The 19526-nt window shown below is 32.4% G+C and overlaps 1 protein-coding gene and 1 pseudogene across 1 annotated transcript; one reads left to right on the top strand and one right to left on the bottom strand.

Moving 5' to 3' along the window:
• Nucleotides 1-1343: 1343 nt before the first annotated feature.
• LOC116107214 lies at nucleotides 1344-3913 on the bottom strand. The gene is made up of 5 exons (XM_031393524.1): nucleotides 3706-3913; nucleotides 3311-3537; nucleotides 2872-2952; nucleotides 2302-2652; nucleotides 1344-1563 (listed from the first exon to the last, which is right to left on the bottom strand). The coding sequence occupies exons 1-5, from the start codon at nucleotides 3866-3868 to the stop codon at nucleotides 1462-1464; spliced, it is 924 nt and encodes a 307-aa protein (XP_031249384.1). The 5' UTR covers nucleotides 3869-3913; the 3' UTR covers nucleotides 1344-1461.
• Nucleotides 3914-10784: 6871 nt separating this feature from the next.
• LOC116107217 lies at nucleotides 10785-18893 on the top strand (annotated as a pseudogene).
• The last annotated feature ends 633 nt before the right edge of the window (nucleotides 18894-19526 follow it).

Raw genomic sequence — 19526 nt, 5'->3', positions numbered from 1 at the left:
ATTTTTTAGTCGAAAAGGAAAAAATGTTGCTGATTTGAGGATGATTTGTTAAGGCCTTTACCATATTTTGATAGGTTATTGTTAACGTACTAGAGGAAACGTTACTTTGCTACTGTCATAATAGCGTTTTCGTTTTTATTGAGTGATTTCAAGACCATTTGGCTCAATATGGAATTGAGAACAATGAAGTTGTAATAGAAAATATCTCTTATTATAAGTTCTGGGCTAATTTCAGACTTTTTTTTTTTTCGAAGTGTATTTGGTACTTATTGGAAATACTTTGTTGTTTAATGCCCTGATTGTTTATGGATCGTGATTTAATCAACTTTCGGATCATAATCCAATGGTTCGTATGAGATATCGACACTTTCTTGACATCATAGGTTTCATATGGGGTAACTTACTTTCTTCGTTTCGAAAGACGTAAAAATCTCCTGTTGAATCATAATCCAAAGATTCATATGAGATAACGTCACTTTCATGGCATAGTAGGTTTCATATGGGGTAACATTACTTTCCTAGTTTCGGAAGACGATAAAAATCTCCTCTTGGATCATAATCTATAGGTTTGCAACGTAACTTTCTTGGTATTTTAGGTTTAATATTGGGTAATGTTACTAACCTGGTTTCGAAAGATATAAAAATCTCCTCTTGGATTATGATCCAAGGGTTCATATGAGATAACGTCACTTTCTTGACATCATGTAGTAGCATTACTTTCTTGATCTTGAAAGATGATAAAAATTCCCTTTAAAATTATGAAAATTGTAGGTTTCAAATGGGGTAACGCTACTTTCCTAGTGTTCATATGAGATGACATCACTTTCATGGCATCGTAGGTTTCTTTTGGGGTATCATTACCTTTCAAAACTTTCCTGACTTTGAAAGACGATAAAGTTTCTTTTAAAATTATGAAAATCATAGTTCGAAATCTCTCTTAAAATATCACAAAATAAAAATCTACCATATTTGTGATATCTATTCATATTTTTTTTATTTTTTATTTTATTTTATGACCAATGGTGTTTGAACCAGTTTATGTGCATCTCAACTAATCCCCTTGACCTTGGAATTAATTTCAGTGACTATTCATATTAGCAACCGAGGAGAGACTCGAATTTAAGACCTCTTGAGTAATACTTTCAAAAGTTCCTATCGAACTATTCAGTCACCCGGAGATAGCTAGATGTCCATTCATCTTTCAAATGAACCTCCAACTGTCGAAACATCTTTGAATAAAATGCTCATTAGCTTACAAACTAGAACTCAAAAAATTGAGAGAAGTAATTACAAATAAAAACTATATATTTCATACCCAGATTTCCACACCACCTACCAACAGAAAAAAAAAATTGATGTGATTATAAAGATATACTCAAAATCTTACAATTATTAACTAATATGTAATATATGATAATTACAATTATAACTGCAATTACATAGCCAAGAAGCAGGCAGGTTTCACAAAGTTGTCCTCAGGAACTGTACAACAAAATAGAGGATTGCCAAAAACAGAGCAATCTGGTACAAATCTCCCTGGAAGTTGTCATCTCTTTGGAAGAACTGAAAAAATAGCAAGTAAAAATGCATGAAGTTAATTGACAATGAAAGAATATAATTTAACTTCGAAGACAAATTTTAGATGCACGGTGTTAGGATCCCACATTAGAAAGGAATGGGTTAAGTGGTTTATAAGGATTTGAATACTCTCTTTTGGCAAGTCGGTTTACCAAGATGAGTTCTACACAACCACCTAAGCCCTTGACTCAAGGTTTAGGCTTAGGTTCCTATCAATTAGTATCGGAGCCAAACCCCACCCGAGCCCACATTTTGGAAGGGGCGACCTGAGAGAGGGCTACTATTGAAAGATTTCGGAAGGGGCGACCTGGGAGAGGGTTACTACTGAAAGGCAGTAAGTGAAGCTGTCTAGAGAAGGCCACCCAGCGTGAAGCCGTCCAGAGTGTGCCAACATGGACGTTGGGTCTTGAAGCGTGGGAAAATGTTAGGATCCCACATTGAAAAAGAATGAGAGGGTTAAGTGATTAATTTTAGTTCGTGGCGTTAGAACTAAACAGTTACACATGATTGTTTGACACTATACTCTTAAAAACATTTGCTTGGACAATTCCATCTCTGTCTATCAAAACAACCAGAAATGTTTCAAAAAAAGTAGCACGACATAGTACAAAAAAGTTTACTCCCTTTTTTTTTATCTCTAAAGATAAAAGAGTATCCGTTCATGTTATTCATTGAACCTGAACCAAAGCAGAACTTTCAGGATAGTTTCAAGCATAAACTCACCTTTGTAGGATCACCAGAAGGGTCAGGATAAATCTCCAAGTTCTCTTGTGCTGTTGAAATTCGGCTTTTCAAGTTCTTGATAAGATCGGCAAGATCTTTTCCGGCCTCAGTAGTGGCGTATAAACGCCGCGACGCCCAAAAAAATGATTGAGCGAGAGGGGATGAAGCTGACAAATCCCAGATTTCTTCATGCTCAATCACCTGCCCACTGATCTGGTTTAAAGTGAACTTGGAATTGATTTTTACTATCAAATCTCCTCCCACATTCGCGATAAACGATTTCGGTTTCCCCCTTATCGTCCACTTGATACTCAGGACACTAGTCGATAACATTACCATTTCCTGCACAGTCTGCATCAACAAGAACAAAAATGACACACAAATTCAAACTAAATAAGAACATGAACAATCAATTCTAATGTGAAATTCTCAATCATTCAGGTTCTGTTTACTGTCGTTTTCATTTTCCACTTTCAAATTGAATAATGTTGAGATTGAATGAACGCACAAGCAATGAAGATCAATTGAATAGATGAGCAATGAAGAACAAAGTAATAGTTGTTTTCTCACCACAGAAGGATTCTCCAGAGCACTTGTTATCCACAAGGGTCTTTTGTATTTCTCCCTGCCACTAAAACTTCTGACAGGATCCTGCAATTACTACCAAAACATGAGATTTAACAGCAAATGAAGAAGAAACAAAAATTAATAGCCACATAACTATTCTGATTCGATGGAAGTTGAACATTCAAAGAATTTTTCCATAGGGTAACTCGAGAATTTATCTTTTCTTAAATTATGATCCGAAAAAAGAAAAAAAGAATCGAATAATCGTTTTACCTAATTAAAAAGTAATTATACATCATTCTCATAACGGTGGCAGCTTCGGATAGATCATATACTAATTCTCTTTCTTCTATAAGACTTTCCATTAATTATTAGTTTGGTGTCGTCCTGCATTCGTGCTACACTAAAACAGTTTCGTTGTGCAGGAAGAAACTGAAAGTACCTTGTACTTCACAGAAACTGCATAGGTTCCGAGGGAGCGATTGCCCTCGCGAAGCTCAAGGATGTCGCGAACAAGTTGTCTTGCTGTGGATTCTACTAAGGGACTGCTAATGCATTCAAACTCATTGCAAAGCTCACCAAAATCCATTCCATCAACAATCTTATCAGCTTCAGATTTTTGCATTGTACGTTCAGGAGACAATTCAGTCCTCTTTGATTCATTTTTAACTGGAAAAAACAAAAAAGTAAAAGAAAAAAAAACAATAAATAGAATTTTTTTTAACCAATTTCGTTAAATTTATCTAGAATTACGGCTTTCGTAGAGAGTTCGCATTAAAATTTTTTTTTTAAAAAAAAAAAAAAAAATATATGAAAATAAGAGCGTATGAAATTTACCTCGTAGTAAAAAAGGGTGATGACGGCGGCGGCGGCAGCGACGATGATATGGGGTGGTAAAAGGGTTGGAGGTGAAAATGCTTTTACTGCAGCGGCCAACGATGGCGACCGGCGCCACCGGTGAAGGCGTTGTGGTGAGAGCAGAGGAAATAGAAGCACTCATGTCTTAGTGTTTCCATAATTGAGGTACGTACTACTACAAAGCATGTGGTATGAACTTTGAGTTTTTGTGATTTGCAATTTTTTGCGCTTTATTTTGGATAAGGTTTGAGCCCATGCGCACCACTTATTTTTGTTTCCAAACTTAGATTTTTGCCACTTGAGATGAGATGAGATGAGATCCACCAGGTAATAATATCCAATAAGTAAACTTATTTATTTTACAAACCCTCAAAAATTAGGGTGAATTACCTTAGACCCCTTGAGGTTTACCTTAATCGTAGTTCGGTAGAAAAAATACACGAGTTTTGTACAAAAAATTTCAGGTGCGGACCTATTGATTTATTAAAATTCGGATGTTTATTCTTTGAGTAATACACAATGCAAATTATATTCCAAAATTCATATCTCAAATGATGTGTCATGTTTTTTAGTATTGTTATGTCATTTTGCTAATCATCATTTTATTAACATCTCAACACTACATAGCTTTGTTCTGAAACTCGGCCTCGTCTAGTTGGTTTAATCAGTCAGACCGAGACCCGACGCCTTCTCTGGGTTGGGTTACCACTTTCAACTGTCCTAAAATCCCTAACTTGATTGCCAGTGAACCAGGGGCTACCAAGTGTTGTGGTTACAAGAGTCTTGTAAAGTGGAGGTCTAGTTCAAGGGGTGGTGTCAGATTGAATTTTGGACACTAGAATTAGCCAGAATTTGGTCAGAAAAATCAAGGTATAAGTGAGTCACTATCGATGAACAGGGGGCTACCAAGTGCTAAGGTTTTATAGAGTGGAGGCTAGTGGTTTGGGTTGTGGTGTCGAATTGAATATTGGCCGTCGGAATTAGTCCAAATTTGGTCAAAAAAATCAACTCAATATGCTAGTCATGACCGGTGAACGGGGGGCTAGTAAATGCTGAGTTAGATGAGGTTTGTAGAGTGGAAGCCGATGGTTCAGGTGGTGATGCCAGATTGAATTTTGGTAGCCGAAATTAGTTGAAATTTGGCCAGGAAAAGGGAAAACCTAATTATCGCACGGGTGTGTTTGTTGGGTTTCAAACCTACAGGGATTGGTAGTATTTCTCAAGGGTATGTTTGCTAGATTTTAAATTTTTTGGATCACTTATTAGATCACCGATTTAACTAGTCAACCCAAAACCCGACCCCTTGGTCAGGTGATACCTCGGGTCGAGTTTCAGACCATTACTGCATATAATTACACATCATATTGAATATGAGTTTTGGGATGCATAATATTATTGTTATTCTTGACTATAACAGAATATGGCAAGACAAAATTTTAACCAATTTTTTCACAAAAACATAAAAAAAAAGTCTTGCAGTGCATTCTTGGTGGATAAAATGGACCTACAGATTAAAAAAAGAAAAAAAAAAGAAAAAAAAAAAAAAAGTTAAGGATGTTCATGGGAGAGAATGAATTAGATGTGTGTACTTAATTTGTCTTCATATCATCATTCAAGTGATAAATTAATAACGGACTACAAATTTACATTAATAATACAAAATATACAAACTTCTAAGTCATGTGACACAAAATGAATATAATAAGACTAATACTACTCTTATAAATTTTTTTTACAAAGATCTCTTTACAAACTGATGTGACAAAAAATAGAAGAAATAGTGAATATAATGAGTTTGACTTTTTGTTTCACTCTTCTATTCATTTATTGCCACCTCATTTTATATGAAAATCTTTGTAAGATTTCTTTATAAGTGTAGGATTATTGATAAAATAATGCATATAAAAAATCAATTCCGTAAATACTTAATAAATGATGATAATATGATAATGAAAGAGTAATGTTACTTCAATTTGTGTATGTGTGTGTGTGTATATATATATATATATATATATATATCAAAGTTATATGTATAATATCACTCAATATATATATCAATGTTTTGAAACCCGACTTGACTTAGCCGGTTCGATTGATCGGACCAGGAATCAGGGCCTTTCAGAGGTCCAGACCGAAGATAAACCTGGCTATATCAATTAACCTGGAGCGATCCGTGGAACATTAGCAAACCGCCAATCCAATTGGTTTGGGCCCCAAACCGGGTCACTAAAATTGTAAAACCTAGTCACCAAAACCTTGATTCTGATAACTTTCTCCTTGATTCCGATATATTCCGGTGCCAACCACCCCACCTGACACCACCATCAACATCACCTTCATCTCCACATCAAAACCCCAATCATTTCAAAGTCTAATTGGCCGCTGATCGTCATTGTCGCCGCCAACTATCTGCTTTGCGAAAACCGACAACATCCTCCTTGATTCTGGCAACTTCCAACACCAACAACCCCACCTGACACCACAATCAATATCACCTTCATCTCCACATCAAAACCCCCCATAACCATGAACTTCAATTGGCCGTCGATTGTTGTCATCGTCACCTAGCTGCTTCATGGTTTCCTGCTCAGATCACAAGGGTGTGTTGGCTGGATTTCAAACCTACTAGACATGCTGACGTCGTTGGTCTAACCTAACTCTTAAAATTATATGTAAAATATAGATGTTATTTTCTCTTTAAGTAAATATAAATCTTTAGATGGTAAGATAAATTTATTACTTTACCATAATATTATAATATAAGAACACTAACACATACCAATTTAGACAACTAAGACAACATAATATTATATTCCAAAATGAATGTTTAATTATGTTTCCATTAGAATAAATTTCTCTTAATTCATGTAATTAAACTGTTCATTCCATCAAAAAGTATTTAATCATTAATACAACTAAGACAATATTAATTGGACATGAGTTGGCTCCAATTTCATCTTCTCTGTCAAGCCCTTTCTTGATCATGCATGCATGCTCCATTGGTGCTAGCCCTTGGTTTTCACACCCACATAATTAGAATTATTTATTTTAAACCTAATTATTTATTTGAAGAAATAAATATTGATTTAAGAATCCTGTGATATACATTTGAGAATGACCTGGTGAATTCATATCTAGCCCTTGGTTTTCACAACCACATAATTTAAATCTGTCTTATTACATCATGTACTGTATTAATAATACTAACGTCATTCAAAACAAGTTAAAATAGCGTTTAGAATAATGTTATATTTATACCACTTTTTTATATCATTTTTATTATACCATGATGTGATATATATCATAATCACATAAATTTTTAATTATTTAAAATTTTTAATATTATAATAAAATTTGTGTGATTATAACATATAACATATGTTAATATAATAATAAAAATGATGTAAACGTTATGAGTACATGATCCATCATATATGATAATATTTTAATAATATTAGTAGTTTTAATATTTGTCTTTTATACATAGAATTATATGCACAGATTTCACAGCGAAGAACTTTCACTCCTCCCAATAATTCTGTTATTTTTAGAGAAGTTTAATCAAGGACTTTTGTTTCAAATAATAACATTTTGATCCTTTGACTTAATAAACCGCTAATTGACATGAAAATCATATTGATATAACAAAATTACCCCTATAAAAATTAATGAAACAAACAATAATGATCTAAATTCCCTTCAACTTGGTACATAAACATATTCAACAGTCGAGTTGCTCGGGTAAAACCTTTAAAATTATTTTTATAAGAGTAGTTTCGTCATTTCAACATATTTTCAAAGTCAATTAACAGTCAATTTAGTCAAAGGATTAAAATGGTAGTATTTCAAATAATTTCCTTAAACTTTAATCAACCTAAACTACAAGGATTAAAATGGATATTTCTTTGTCAATTCTTTTTTTTTTTGCCCTTTTTGTCAAATATCAAAATATTTCTAGCACCTCAAGTATGTTTAAAGCTTCTTGGCATGAAATTTTTTGTATCTTCATACTATTATACTCATGATTATTTCATTTCTATTCTTGTTTAATTATAGCAATGATTTCTTATTCAAATAAAATATATATGACTTATTGTTCATTTGGATGATTGAGAAATATATTGTGCGTTTGTTTTAGTATTTTGGATAGTTTTAGAGTTGAGTGGGAAAAACGAGGTATGATTTAAAAATTAACAAAAAAACCCCCTAGGTTTGTTAAATAACTGAACACCCTTGTAATAAAAACATTAAAAATTACAAAAACACCCCCACCCACCCATTAAATTCTGACAGCCGGCCACCACCTCTAGAGTCGCCATATCGACGCACGACCAGCTGGATTTGGCTGGTCGTGCATCGAGATGACCTTTTCCAGCTAGATCTACTGTGGATCTGGCCAAAAAATGCCAGATCTGGCCATGTTTGGCGTCAATGACAGCCAAAGATATGGCCGTAGCTGGTCTATGGCGGTTGTTGATGACCAGCTACGACCAAAGATTTGGCCAGAAAATAATAGATCGATCCACTACCAGCCAGATCCAGCCGGAAGTGCGCCATTATACCAGATTCCGACCACTTCTTGGCGGTGGTGGCCAAAATTTGGCAAATGTGGGTGGGTGGGGGTGTTTTTATCAATTTCTAAACTTTTTTTTGGGTGTTTAGTTAAATTAATAAACTTAAGGGGTTTAAAAATAGTTGAAGAAAATATAATAGTATTTTCAGAATAGGGAAACAAACTGGTATTTTGGAAATAGTATGAATAGGATAGTTAAAAATATTTAAACAAACAGACCCATTAATATCCATTCGCTTAGTGTAGTGAAATTGTTGAATATAATCATTTAATTCTACTATGACTCTTTGATTCTTCTCATCCACTTAATTTGTAACTTGCAATTCATCGACATTAGGGGTCCTAATCTTGCAATGTTTAAAACAATTAGCAATTGTCTGTGGCTTCACATCAATTGACCATGCAGCAACTGCATTTATAATTCCATTAAGGACACTTATATTTGCTAGTTCCAAGACATGATCTTCTATCCGTTTCAAAAGTAGGCAATTGAAACACTGAATTTGAAATCCTAAAACTATTAAAACATGAATTTAAATCCTAATACTATACTACTAAAACATGAATTATAAAATAATTTTTTTTTTGTAACTACACATTTATTAAGTAATAACCTCTTTATAGTAATAAAATTAGTTAGTCCTACTATTATGACTATAGAGAGGTTTTACTGTATATAATATTACTCAATATATATCAATGTTTTGAAACCTGGCTTGACTCAGCTGTTTCGATTGATCAGACCGGGAATCAAGGCCTTTCACAGGTCCAGACCGAAGATAAACCCGGCTATATCAATTAACCTGGAGTGATCCATGGAACATTAGCGAACCGCCAATCCAATTGGCCGGAGGCCCAAACTAGGTCACTAAAATTGCAAAACCTGGTCACCAAAACCCTGATTCTGATGACTTTCTCCTTGATTCTAATAGATTCTAGCGCCAACCACCCCACCTGACACTGCTATTAGCATCACTTTCATCTCCAAATCAAAACCCCCATCATTTCGAAGTCCGATTGGCCACTGATTGTCATTGTAGCTGCCAACTATTTGCTTTGCAAAAACCGACAGCTTCCTCCTTGATTCTGGCAACTTCCGACACCAACCACCCCACCTTACACCACCATCAACATCACCTTCATCTCCACACCAAAACCCCCATCACCCTGAACTTCGATTGGCTGTCGATTATTGTCGTCGTCACCTGGTTGCTTCACGACTTCTTGCTCAGATCATAAAGGTGTGTTCGCTGGATTTCAAACCTACTGGACATGCTGACGTCACTGGTCTGACCTAACTCTTAAAATTATATGTAATATATGGATGTTATTTTCTCTTTAGGTAAATATAAGTCTTTAGATGGTAAGATAATTTTATTACTTTACCATAATATTATAATATAAGAACAAAAGCACATATCAATTTAGACAACTAAGACAACATGATATTATATTTCAAAACGAATGTTTAATTATGTTTCCATTAGAATAAATTTCTCTTAATTCATGTAATTAAACTGTTCATTCCATCAAAAAGTATTTAATCATTAATACAACTAAGACAATATTAATTGGACATGAGTTGGCTCCAATTTCATCTTCTCTGTCAAGCCCTTTCTTGACCATGCATCCATTGGTGCTAGCCCTTGGTTTTCACACCCACATAATTAAAATTATTTATTTTAAACCTAGTTATTTATTTGAAGAAATAAACATTGATTTAAGAATCCTGTGATATACATTTGAGAATGACCTGGTGAATTCATATCTAGCCCTTGGTTTTCACGACCACATAATATAAATCTGTCTTATTACATCATGTACTGCATTAATAATACTAACGTCATTCAAACCAGATTGAAATAACGTTTAAGGATCCATCATATATGATAATATTTTAATAATATTAATAGTTTTAATATTTGTCTTTTATACATAGAATTATATGTACAGATTTCACAGCGAAGAACTTTCACTGCTTCCAATAATTCTGTTATTTTCAGAGAAGTTTAATCAAGGACTTCTGTTTCAAATAATAACATTTTGATCCTTTGACTTAATAAACCGTTAATTGACATGAAAATCATATTGATATAACAAAATTACCCCTATAAAAAAATAATGAAAAAGGCATGAAACAAACAATAATGATCTAAATTCAAACTGTTTCCCTTCAACTTGGTACATAAACATATTCAACAGTCGAGTTGTTCGTGTAATACCTTCAAAATTATTTTTATAAGGGTAGTTTCGTTATTTCAACATATTTTCAAAGACAAGTAACAGTCAATTAAGTCAAAGGATTAAAATGGTAGTATTTCAAATAATTTCCTTAAACTTACTTAACCTAAACTACAAGGATTAAAATGAATATTTCTCTGTCAATTTCTTTTTTTATTTTTTGCCTTTTTTGCCAAATGCCAACAATTTTTCTTCTTCTACTTGATTCTCCATTTTTCTTTTTTTGCATGAAGTTCTTGTCAGAAAGCTCCTTGTCTTCTCTCTCTCTCTTTCTCTTTCTCACAAACACACCATTAACTAAAATTAATAGCTCTAAAACTTCTCTATATATCCATTCATATGGTTAAACAATATTCAACCTGTTTGATAGAAAAAGTGCTTTTGAATTTTGCATCGAAGTGCTTTTGAATTTTCCATCAAAGTGCTTGTGGATTTTGCATCAAAGTGGTTGTGATGATGGCCAAGAATAAATTCATCTTTTGCAATAATTTATCCCTTTCCATATTGCTTCTGAATTTTGCAATATTGCTTGTTGAAGCTGCTCCCAGAAACACTTTGGTCACTCAACTTCCTGGCTTCAATGGCACTTTCCCCTCCAAACACTACTCAGGGTAAGTTCATCTAAAGTTGCGTATCATTCTATTATATATTCATGTAATACTCGAGATCTAGTCATTGGAATTACATATTGAGATTTTTTTTATTTTTTTTTATTTATGGGATTTTGTGATATATAGAGAGGATCATACAATCATCTTTTTTCATATGGTACAATTTTTTTTTATATATATGATGATTTTAAAAGCAAAATTGTATGGATTAGATCAAAAACAGACAATCTCATACAATACAATAATAAATTAGAACAAAAAAATTATGTTTGACTGATTTTTTTTTTTTTTTTGTTTTTTTTTTAAATGGTGTTTTGTTTTATATATAGAAGACCATTAGATTTATCGTTTCTCAAATGATATTAGAAAATAAAGCTGTACAGATTAGACCAAAAGATGATAATCTCATACTACACGTTAAAATCGAGCAACATCGAAGATTATGTTCAATCGAGAGACCTTTTTTTTTTTCTTTTTTAGAATTTTGTTATATGTAAAAGAGGACCATTGTATCATTGTTTCTCAAATAATACAAAATTTATTTTTAATATTATTGAAAATTATATTTAGGCGAAGTAGTTTGATGGGAATTTGTGATGTGGGATTTGTAGGTATGTGACAATAGGTGGTGGAAATGCTTCAAAGAATCTTTTCTATTACTTTGCTGTATCAGAGAGAAAGCCATTAAAAGATCCTGTTGTTTTATGGCTTAATGGTGGACCTGGTTGCTCGAGCTTTGACGGTTTCGTCTATGAACATGGTAATTAATTAATTAGAAACTAACTTTGTCTTTTATCTATTTTAATGGCAAAAAACTTAGTCTAGCTAGGCGAAATGTCAATTTCGTTACTTTCGAGGAGTATATGTTTATTAACCATACATATCACCCATCAACACTAGACCATAGTATACATTTAGAATATAGATCTCATTAAACAGATTAGTTTAAACATAGTTTTTGGCATTGAATATTGTGAAACTTTCCCCTCAAATATTAATAAAGGTAATCATAAGAGTTTTTACTCTATCGATAATTTCATACTCTCAAAAAATTAATTAAGATATGAATAAATTGGTTCGGTTATCCTCAATGATTAAAAAAAAATTATGAAAACTTGTCCGCTAATATTCTATTATTTTACCAGTCGACGGAGTCCAGATTTTATTATTATTGATTATGATGTGTATGTAGATTATTCGTTAACTTATGTCTTATATATGATCCATCATCATTGGATTATTGTATATGTTTAGTTCATTTCTCCTACGGACATGACGTTAGATGCATACATTCATTAAACAGTTTATTATAATCATATAAGATATTGATATCGAAAATGGTAAAAAAATGTCTTTTAATGTTTAATACTTCGTCAGTTAATGGGAATTCGGTTTTTTTTTTTTTTTTAAATAAATGTCTTGAAAATTCTTATGTATATATTTATAAAAAGTTCCATGCTTATAGATAAGCATGACAATATTTTCCTGAATTTTAGGGACCCGTCCCGCCCCATATGGGGTGGGGAAGCCCTGATTTTTTCGGAGATAGGGGCAAGGGTGGTGAGCGTTTTAATCTCTGTCCCTGGGGATGGGTGATGCCTTTCTCCCGTCTCGTCCCGTATATAATATATAAAATTAAAAATTATATATATATACTTTTCACTAGTACTCTTATATTTCACATAATTAGACAATTATCCTACCTATATAAATCCATATTTTTCCAATTTCTCTCACCCTAAACAATTGAACAAGAACAAACCCTAACCCATATTTATGTAAAATAAATTATGTTTAAATGATTAATTTAACTGTTTGTCATTTAGACGATAATTAACTATTGTGTTTGGTAATGCTCAAATTAATTTATGTTTATGTAAAATTAACGAGGCGAGGACAAGCCTCCAACATTCCCCTATGGGGCGGGGAAGGGGAATTTATGTCATTCCCGTAATGGGAATGGGGCAGAGGTATTCTGTATCATTATATAATAATATTAATTATTTCAGGCCTTTTTATTTTTATTATATTTACTCTTGAAGCTTGATTTACAGAATTCCCGGCCATATGTAAAAATCTCTAGCTTTCATTTGGAAAATAAGTAATTTAGGATAATATTGATTATAAAATTTATGAAGTGAAACATTATAATTAGATATAAAATTTATTGTTGCAATTAATATCTTAAAAAAAATGTTTTTGTAACATTATTGATGACATAGTATATATATGACCATTTTAGTGATTTTTTTTTTTTTTTTTTTTTTGGGGGGGGGAGAAGTAATTAATAATATTGCATTCACTTGGCCTTTCAAGTCAATGCATCAGGACTTAAATACAGCAACGTTATTTATTTTCTTTAATTTATACTTATTATAAGAGATAGAAAATCAATCAAATATTAGTTTTATTATTTTGATGAGAGATGTTAAAATTAAGGAGATATTTAATTTCTTAATTATCTCCACTTTTACAGGGCCATTCAATTTCGAAGCAGCAAACAAAGAAGGTCAACTGCCCACTTTGCATCTCAATCCTTATAGCTGGTCTAAGGTGAGTAAAATTAAATTAGCAAATGTCTTCCAAAATTTGGGGCATTAATTCAAACACAACAAATAAATTTTTGTTCTATAAATAGGTTAGAGATTTAAAATGCTAAATAGGTTACGTTACCCCTCCTTCTGAACCCTTAAACCATATTCGAGCGTTTTAAAAAGAGAATACCCTTATTCTGATATTGTAATAAACCCTGTAAAAGGATTTAGAATTTATACAAGAAATTTATTTCGTCTCTACAATTTCATTGAACTCGACACTTTAGCCCCTTAATGTAACTTAAGAGCAATGTTCCAAAAACCGGACGGGACTATGACCCGTTCAAGGGTATGGTTTTCGGTTTGACCGGTTGGATCAGTCGGTTGGACCGTATTCTATAAAGTTTTTTAGTCCCTAAAGGTTTGAAATTCATCAAACACACCCTTATAATACTCCCTTAAGGTTTGAAATCTGTCTAAAACACCCTTGTAATGCGAAGAGACTGGTGAGTGCTGGCGGTAGCGACGATCGACGGCCAATCGAAGTTGGAACCATGGGGCTTTTGATGTATAGGTGCCGGCGAATCTGATGGTGGTGCTAGGGAGTTCCATCGGCGTCGGAACTCGCTGGAATCAACAAAAGAAATCTGACGGTCGCGTAAACTTTAGGTGGACAGCGAGCGATGAAGGCTGGATGACGACCACTGAAAATGGATGGGTTTGGTCGTGGAGATGCTGTCACGTCGAATGGTGGTGTTTTCTCTGTTGAACGATGCCAGAATCCGACGGGATTGAGCTGCGATTGGACCGCGACTCGGCAGTATTCCGGCGGTCCAACTACGGCTCAATCCGATTTAACAATAAATGCCGGTTTTTATGAGATATCGGACCGGAAATACTGTGGCTCAATCCGGCTTGACGGTAAATGACAGTCCGGTCCGGTTTTCAGAACATTGCTTAAGAGTTTATTATTTGTACTCTCATCCCCTTATCATTGACAGTCGAAATCCATATTCTGGCTTCGTCGAGTCAATCATATATACAATATACAATATATATCAATTTTTTTTAATTATTTTCAATTTTTCAGGTTTCTAGTGTTATATATTTGGATTCTCCAACCGGAGTTGGCTTCTCTTATTCCAAAGGCAAAACTCAATACTCCACTGGTGACATAGAAACAGCTTCTGATACACACAAATTTCTCCTCAAGGTAATTTCAAATTAGTAATTCATTATATCACAAGTATCCTAATATAATTTAAAATTAAGCTTTATATTTTTTTTAATTTCCCTCTCTAATCAATTATTCATTAATTTGTAATTTTTGGAATTAATCAGTGGTTCCAGCAATATCCAGAGTTCATTTCAAATCCATTTTATGTTGCGGGAGAGTCATATGCTGGAATTTATGTGCCAACTCTTTCTTCTGAAATTGTAAAAGGTATTACATATATAATTACTAATATATATTAAATATAAAATTGCACAATGAATTTCAAGTTTTTTGGTTTTGTTTTGTTTTTATTCTCATAATTAATTTTCTTTTTATTTGCAGGGATTAAAGCTGGTGCGAAACCTGTCATCAATTTCAAGGTTTGATTTATACTGACAGTACTTTATACTCTCAATTTCAAGGTTTGATTATTTGTTTTTTACATATATTTTTTTTATGCAGGGTTATCTTATTGGAAATGGTGTGACAGATTACAAATTTGATGGCAATGCCCTCGTTCCATTTGCCCATGGCATGGGCCTAATTTCAGATGGTATATATGAGGTTGGTGAATTTATTATTTAAACGTAATTGTCATATAAAATAACATATCACGTTACGCACATTAGAGATATATTTTATATTTTTATACCTTTGATTAATCTCAAAAAAATAAACGTATATGTTTTTTTTTTTTTTTTTTTTTCTGCAGAAAGTTACTGCTGCTTGTAAGGGAATTACCATAACTAGATGAAAATGATAGCTGTTCGCGGAGATGGGATTAGTGACAGTGGAGAATCTGTTGGTTTTTTTTTTTTTTTTTTTTTGTGAATTAAAAGAATAAGATTTATGATAAATTAATACAAAAATAATCATCATTATAAATTATATTGGGTATATAATTATTCTCTTGGCAAACGTCCCGATTTTTCAAAATTCAAAATTCTCTAGGTTAAAAAACTTATATTATATTGGATATATATCATTCTCTTGACAGACATCTGATTTTTAAAATTCAAAATTCTCAGGTAAAAAAAAATTAAAAGACAAATTTTTGTAATTTTCTCAACGAGAGAAACTCGATAATTTTAAGTGAGAAAACTTAAAATCAAAAAATTTCTCAGTGTCAATAAAACATGTTTAAAAGGACATAATGTTATTCAAATTTTATGTTCTAAAAATCTAAAAAATTTACGAAGAAAATATAATGAAACTGTGTTCACTAACTATGATATTCTTTTTTACAGGCTCTTGCTGGTCTAAATATATATGATATTTTGGAGCCTTGTTACCACACTCCCGTTGAAAATATGAGCAAAAATATTCCATCAAGTTTCAAACAATTAGGTGCTACAGAGAGGCCTCTCCCTGTGAGAAAAAGAATTTTTGGAAGAGCTTGGCCTTTTCGAGCGCCGGTAAGGGCAGGAATTGTTCCTTCATGGCCAGAGCTTATGAGTAGTAGTAGTACCGCCGTCCATGTCCCGTGCTTTGTAAGTCATTTATATAGTTCCTTCATTAATTCTCTTTAATTTCAAATGTATTTATTAATATGCAGGAGCGGGCATTATGATATTTTTAGAATTTGGATCATGTTAGACTTACCGTTTGTTAACGTTAAAGATAACACTGAAATTAGGGTTAATCAATGGTAGCTAACATGGTTCGATGTTCTGTAAGTTTTATATTCCCATTATTCTCCTACAAACGTATTAATATGTGGTGCGGACGTTCCAATTTTTAGAATTCAGATCATGTTAACTACCGTTCGTTAATGTTAAAAGACAAGACTAAAATTTGGTTTTTTAGTGTTAGCCTATTATAGCTAACCAATGTTTTAAAACCCGACCTGACCCGACATGTTGAACCAAGACCCGAAACCTTCGTCAGGCTGAGTTAGCAATTTTCCTATTCTCCGAAAACCTTAGAGATTGGGAAGGTGATCGATGAACAATTGAAAGCCAGGATGTTAGGGCTTTTGAAGAGGAAAGGCCGGTGAATGTAATAGTGGTGAAGGAGGTGATTTTCGATGAGTGAATCAACTGAAAATTACAAAATTAAATCGTTGTTGCTGCAGATTAGCGAGGCAACCGGGGGAAGGGTGATATGGCTTTTGGTCAAGAGGCCGAAGAGAGTGTTTTCGTGGTGATGGGAAGTGTTGTTATTGTCGGAAACAAACCTTATTTGGCCTAGTTTGTCAATGCCAGCGGTGGTGTTTGGGGTGTGTTTGCAAGATTTTAAACTTATAGGGACTTATAGGTAATTTTTGGGGGTATTTTTGTTATATTTTAAACTTTTGGACACCGGTTTGACCCGACTAGTCAACCCGGGATGCAACCACTTTGCCAGATTTCACCCCTTGTTGGTTATTAAAACACTATAGCTAACATGGTTTGATTTTGTCTTTTAATGTTAATCAAATTTAATAAGAATTGGATATCATAAGTGAAAATGATTACTTATATGTAAGTGATATGGATGTATGTAAAACTTTCATATTGAATTTCTCTCTTTTTTTTTTTTTTTTTTTTTTTCTCTTCACTAAATAATTATTTTTTTGCTAGTGCAGAATGATATGTTGCAACTTCTTGGCTTAATGAGGCAGCAGCAAGGAAAGCAATTCATGCTGCTCGGTAAACATTTCTAATATTCATTCATGATCATATATATTATGATATCAGTTTGAATATATCAGATTTATATATAACTGTTGGAGTAATACATAAATAATATTTTCCGGAGATTGAAACTACATTTATAAAAAATCTGATAAGTTATCAAATCGATAACAAAAATATTTTTTCTCGACTTCAGAAATTTGCTGGTATTATTCTCTTAATGTTCCTAACTAAAAAAACAGGCAAGTGAGATAGGAGCTTGGGATTATGCACATCCAAAATAAGTTACTATCACGATGCTGGAAGTATGTTAAGTTACACAAAAATTTAACGATGCAAGGTTACAGAGCGCTAATTTACAGGTAAAATATAAATTCAATTTACAGAGCACTAATTTTTTTTTTTTTCCTTAAAAAATTATAATTAAATTTTGTGATAAATTATTGGCAGTGGTGATCATGATATGTGTGTGCCTCACACTGGAACGAAGCATGGACAAGGTCTCTTGGATATAAAACTGTGGAAGCATGGAGGTCGTGGACTCCATCAGATGATCAAATGCTGGATATTTACAAGCTAGACCATAATCTTACCTTTCTCACCGTCAAGGTTCGTTATTAATTAACTTTAAAACAATCTTTTTGGTCGATATAAAATCTAAATACTTTTTTTTTTTTTTTTTGACTTTTGAAAACAAAGGATATAAGGAGTCTTATAAAAACGTGGTTAGTAGAAATGAGTCGAAATGTTTTTAAAATAGTTTTAAGATATAATCCTTAAAAATAATGTAAAAAATAAAAAAACAATTAAAAGTCGTAGTTTTTTTGTTTTTTATTTATAGTTTTAATCTAAAACAAATTTTTACAAATTTTGAAAATTATTTTAAACACATTCTCAAATATTAAAAATATTAAGTTACAACTCAAAAAGTTGAATCATATTTTAGTTTATAAAAATTGTTTTCATATCTTAAATCAAACAAAATATCATTATGTTTAATTAGTTTTGAATAGCTAGGGAAAATTCATATGCAAATATAAATTAATTACTTAGAACGTTTCTAAAACATTTTTTGGAAACAATCTTAAAAATTAGTATAAAATTAGACTTTTTTTTTTTTCAATATCGTACTTTTTTACTTAAAATTCTGAACTATTTAATGACCCTTGTTTAATGATTCAATCAACTCTTTCAATTTTTTTTTTTTTTTTTCTAAATTTAAACTTTCAAAGGAAAATTAATAGTTTTAGCTTGTGAATTAGTATGGAAATATAATTATAGTTTTGATTTTGCAGGGGGCAGGGCACACAGTTCTGAATACAAGCCGAAAGAGTCATGACGTTTCACTCTAAGTGGCTTGCTGGAGAAACAAATTGAAATAAGCAAAATCTTTCAACTTAATAAATGTTCAATTCCCATTTTGGCAATAATAATTTATGGAAATCTTTTAAGAAATATTATTTTGCTTCACTCATTTTTATCATCGCAAATCAAATGAAATACATGTAGCAATGAAGTTGAACAAAGTAAAATAATTTAATTGAAATAAAAGTACAATCAAAATAAATAACAATTAATTGTTAATTCTATTCATAAGCTTGAGGAGATATGAAAAAATATATATTTTTTTTTAAATTAACTTCCGATAAAAAATAAAATCCCTTTCATTTTTTTTTTTTTTTCTAATTTCAATGAACCAGTATTGACTAGCTCAATTTTGGTTGGTGAAATGAGCTTACTTTTATTTTCGAATATCCACGAACCAACTAACAATCTAAATTTTTTTTGAATTTACTAAGAATATATATATGAAATGATATCAACCATGTGGAATTTTTTTTTTTTTTTACCTCGGGTGGAAGTTCAATAGGGACTCTTGGGTGTATTGCTCAAAGAGTCATGAGTAAGTTCCTCTTTGGTTGCTAATAAAGATAACTACTGAGCTCTTATCAGTTAATAGTTTTAAGGTTCGGAAGATTAGTTAGGTACGTATAAGCTGTTGTGAACACC

Source organism: Pistacia vera, unplaced genomic scaffold (assembly GCF_008641045.1).
Source record: "Pistacia vera cultivar Batoury unplaced genomic scaffold, PisVer_v2 Contig529, whole genome shotgun sequence".
NCBI lineage: Eukaryota > Viridiplantae > Streptophyta > Magnoliopsida > Sapindales > Anacardiaceae > Pistacia > Pistacia vera.
The sequence above is the reverse complement of the archived record's forward strand: the minus strand, read 5'-3'. Positions and strand labels throughout refer to the sequence as shown.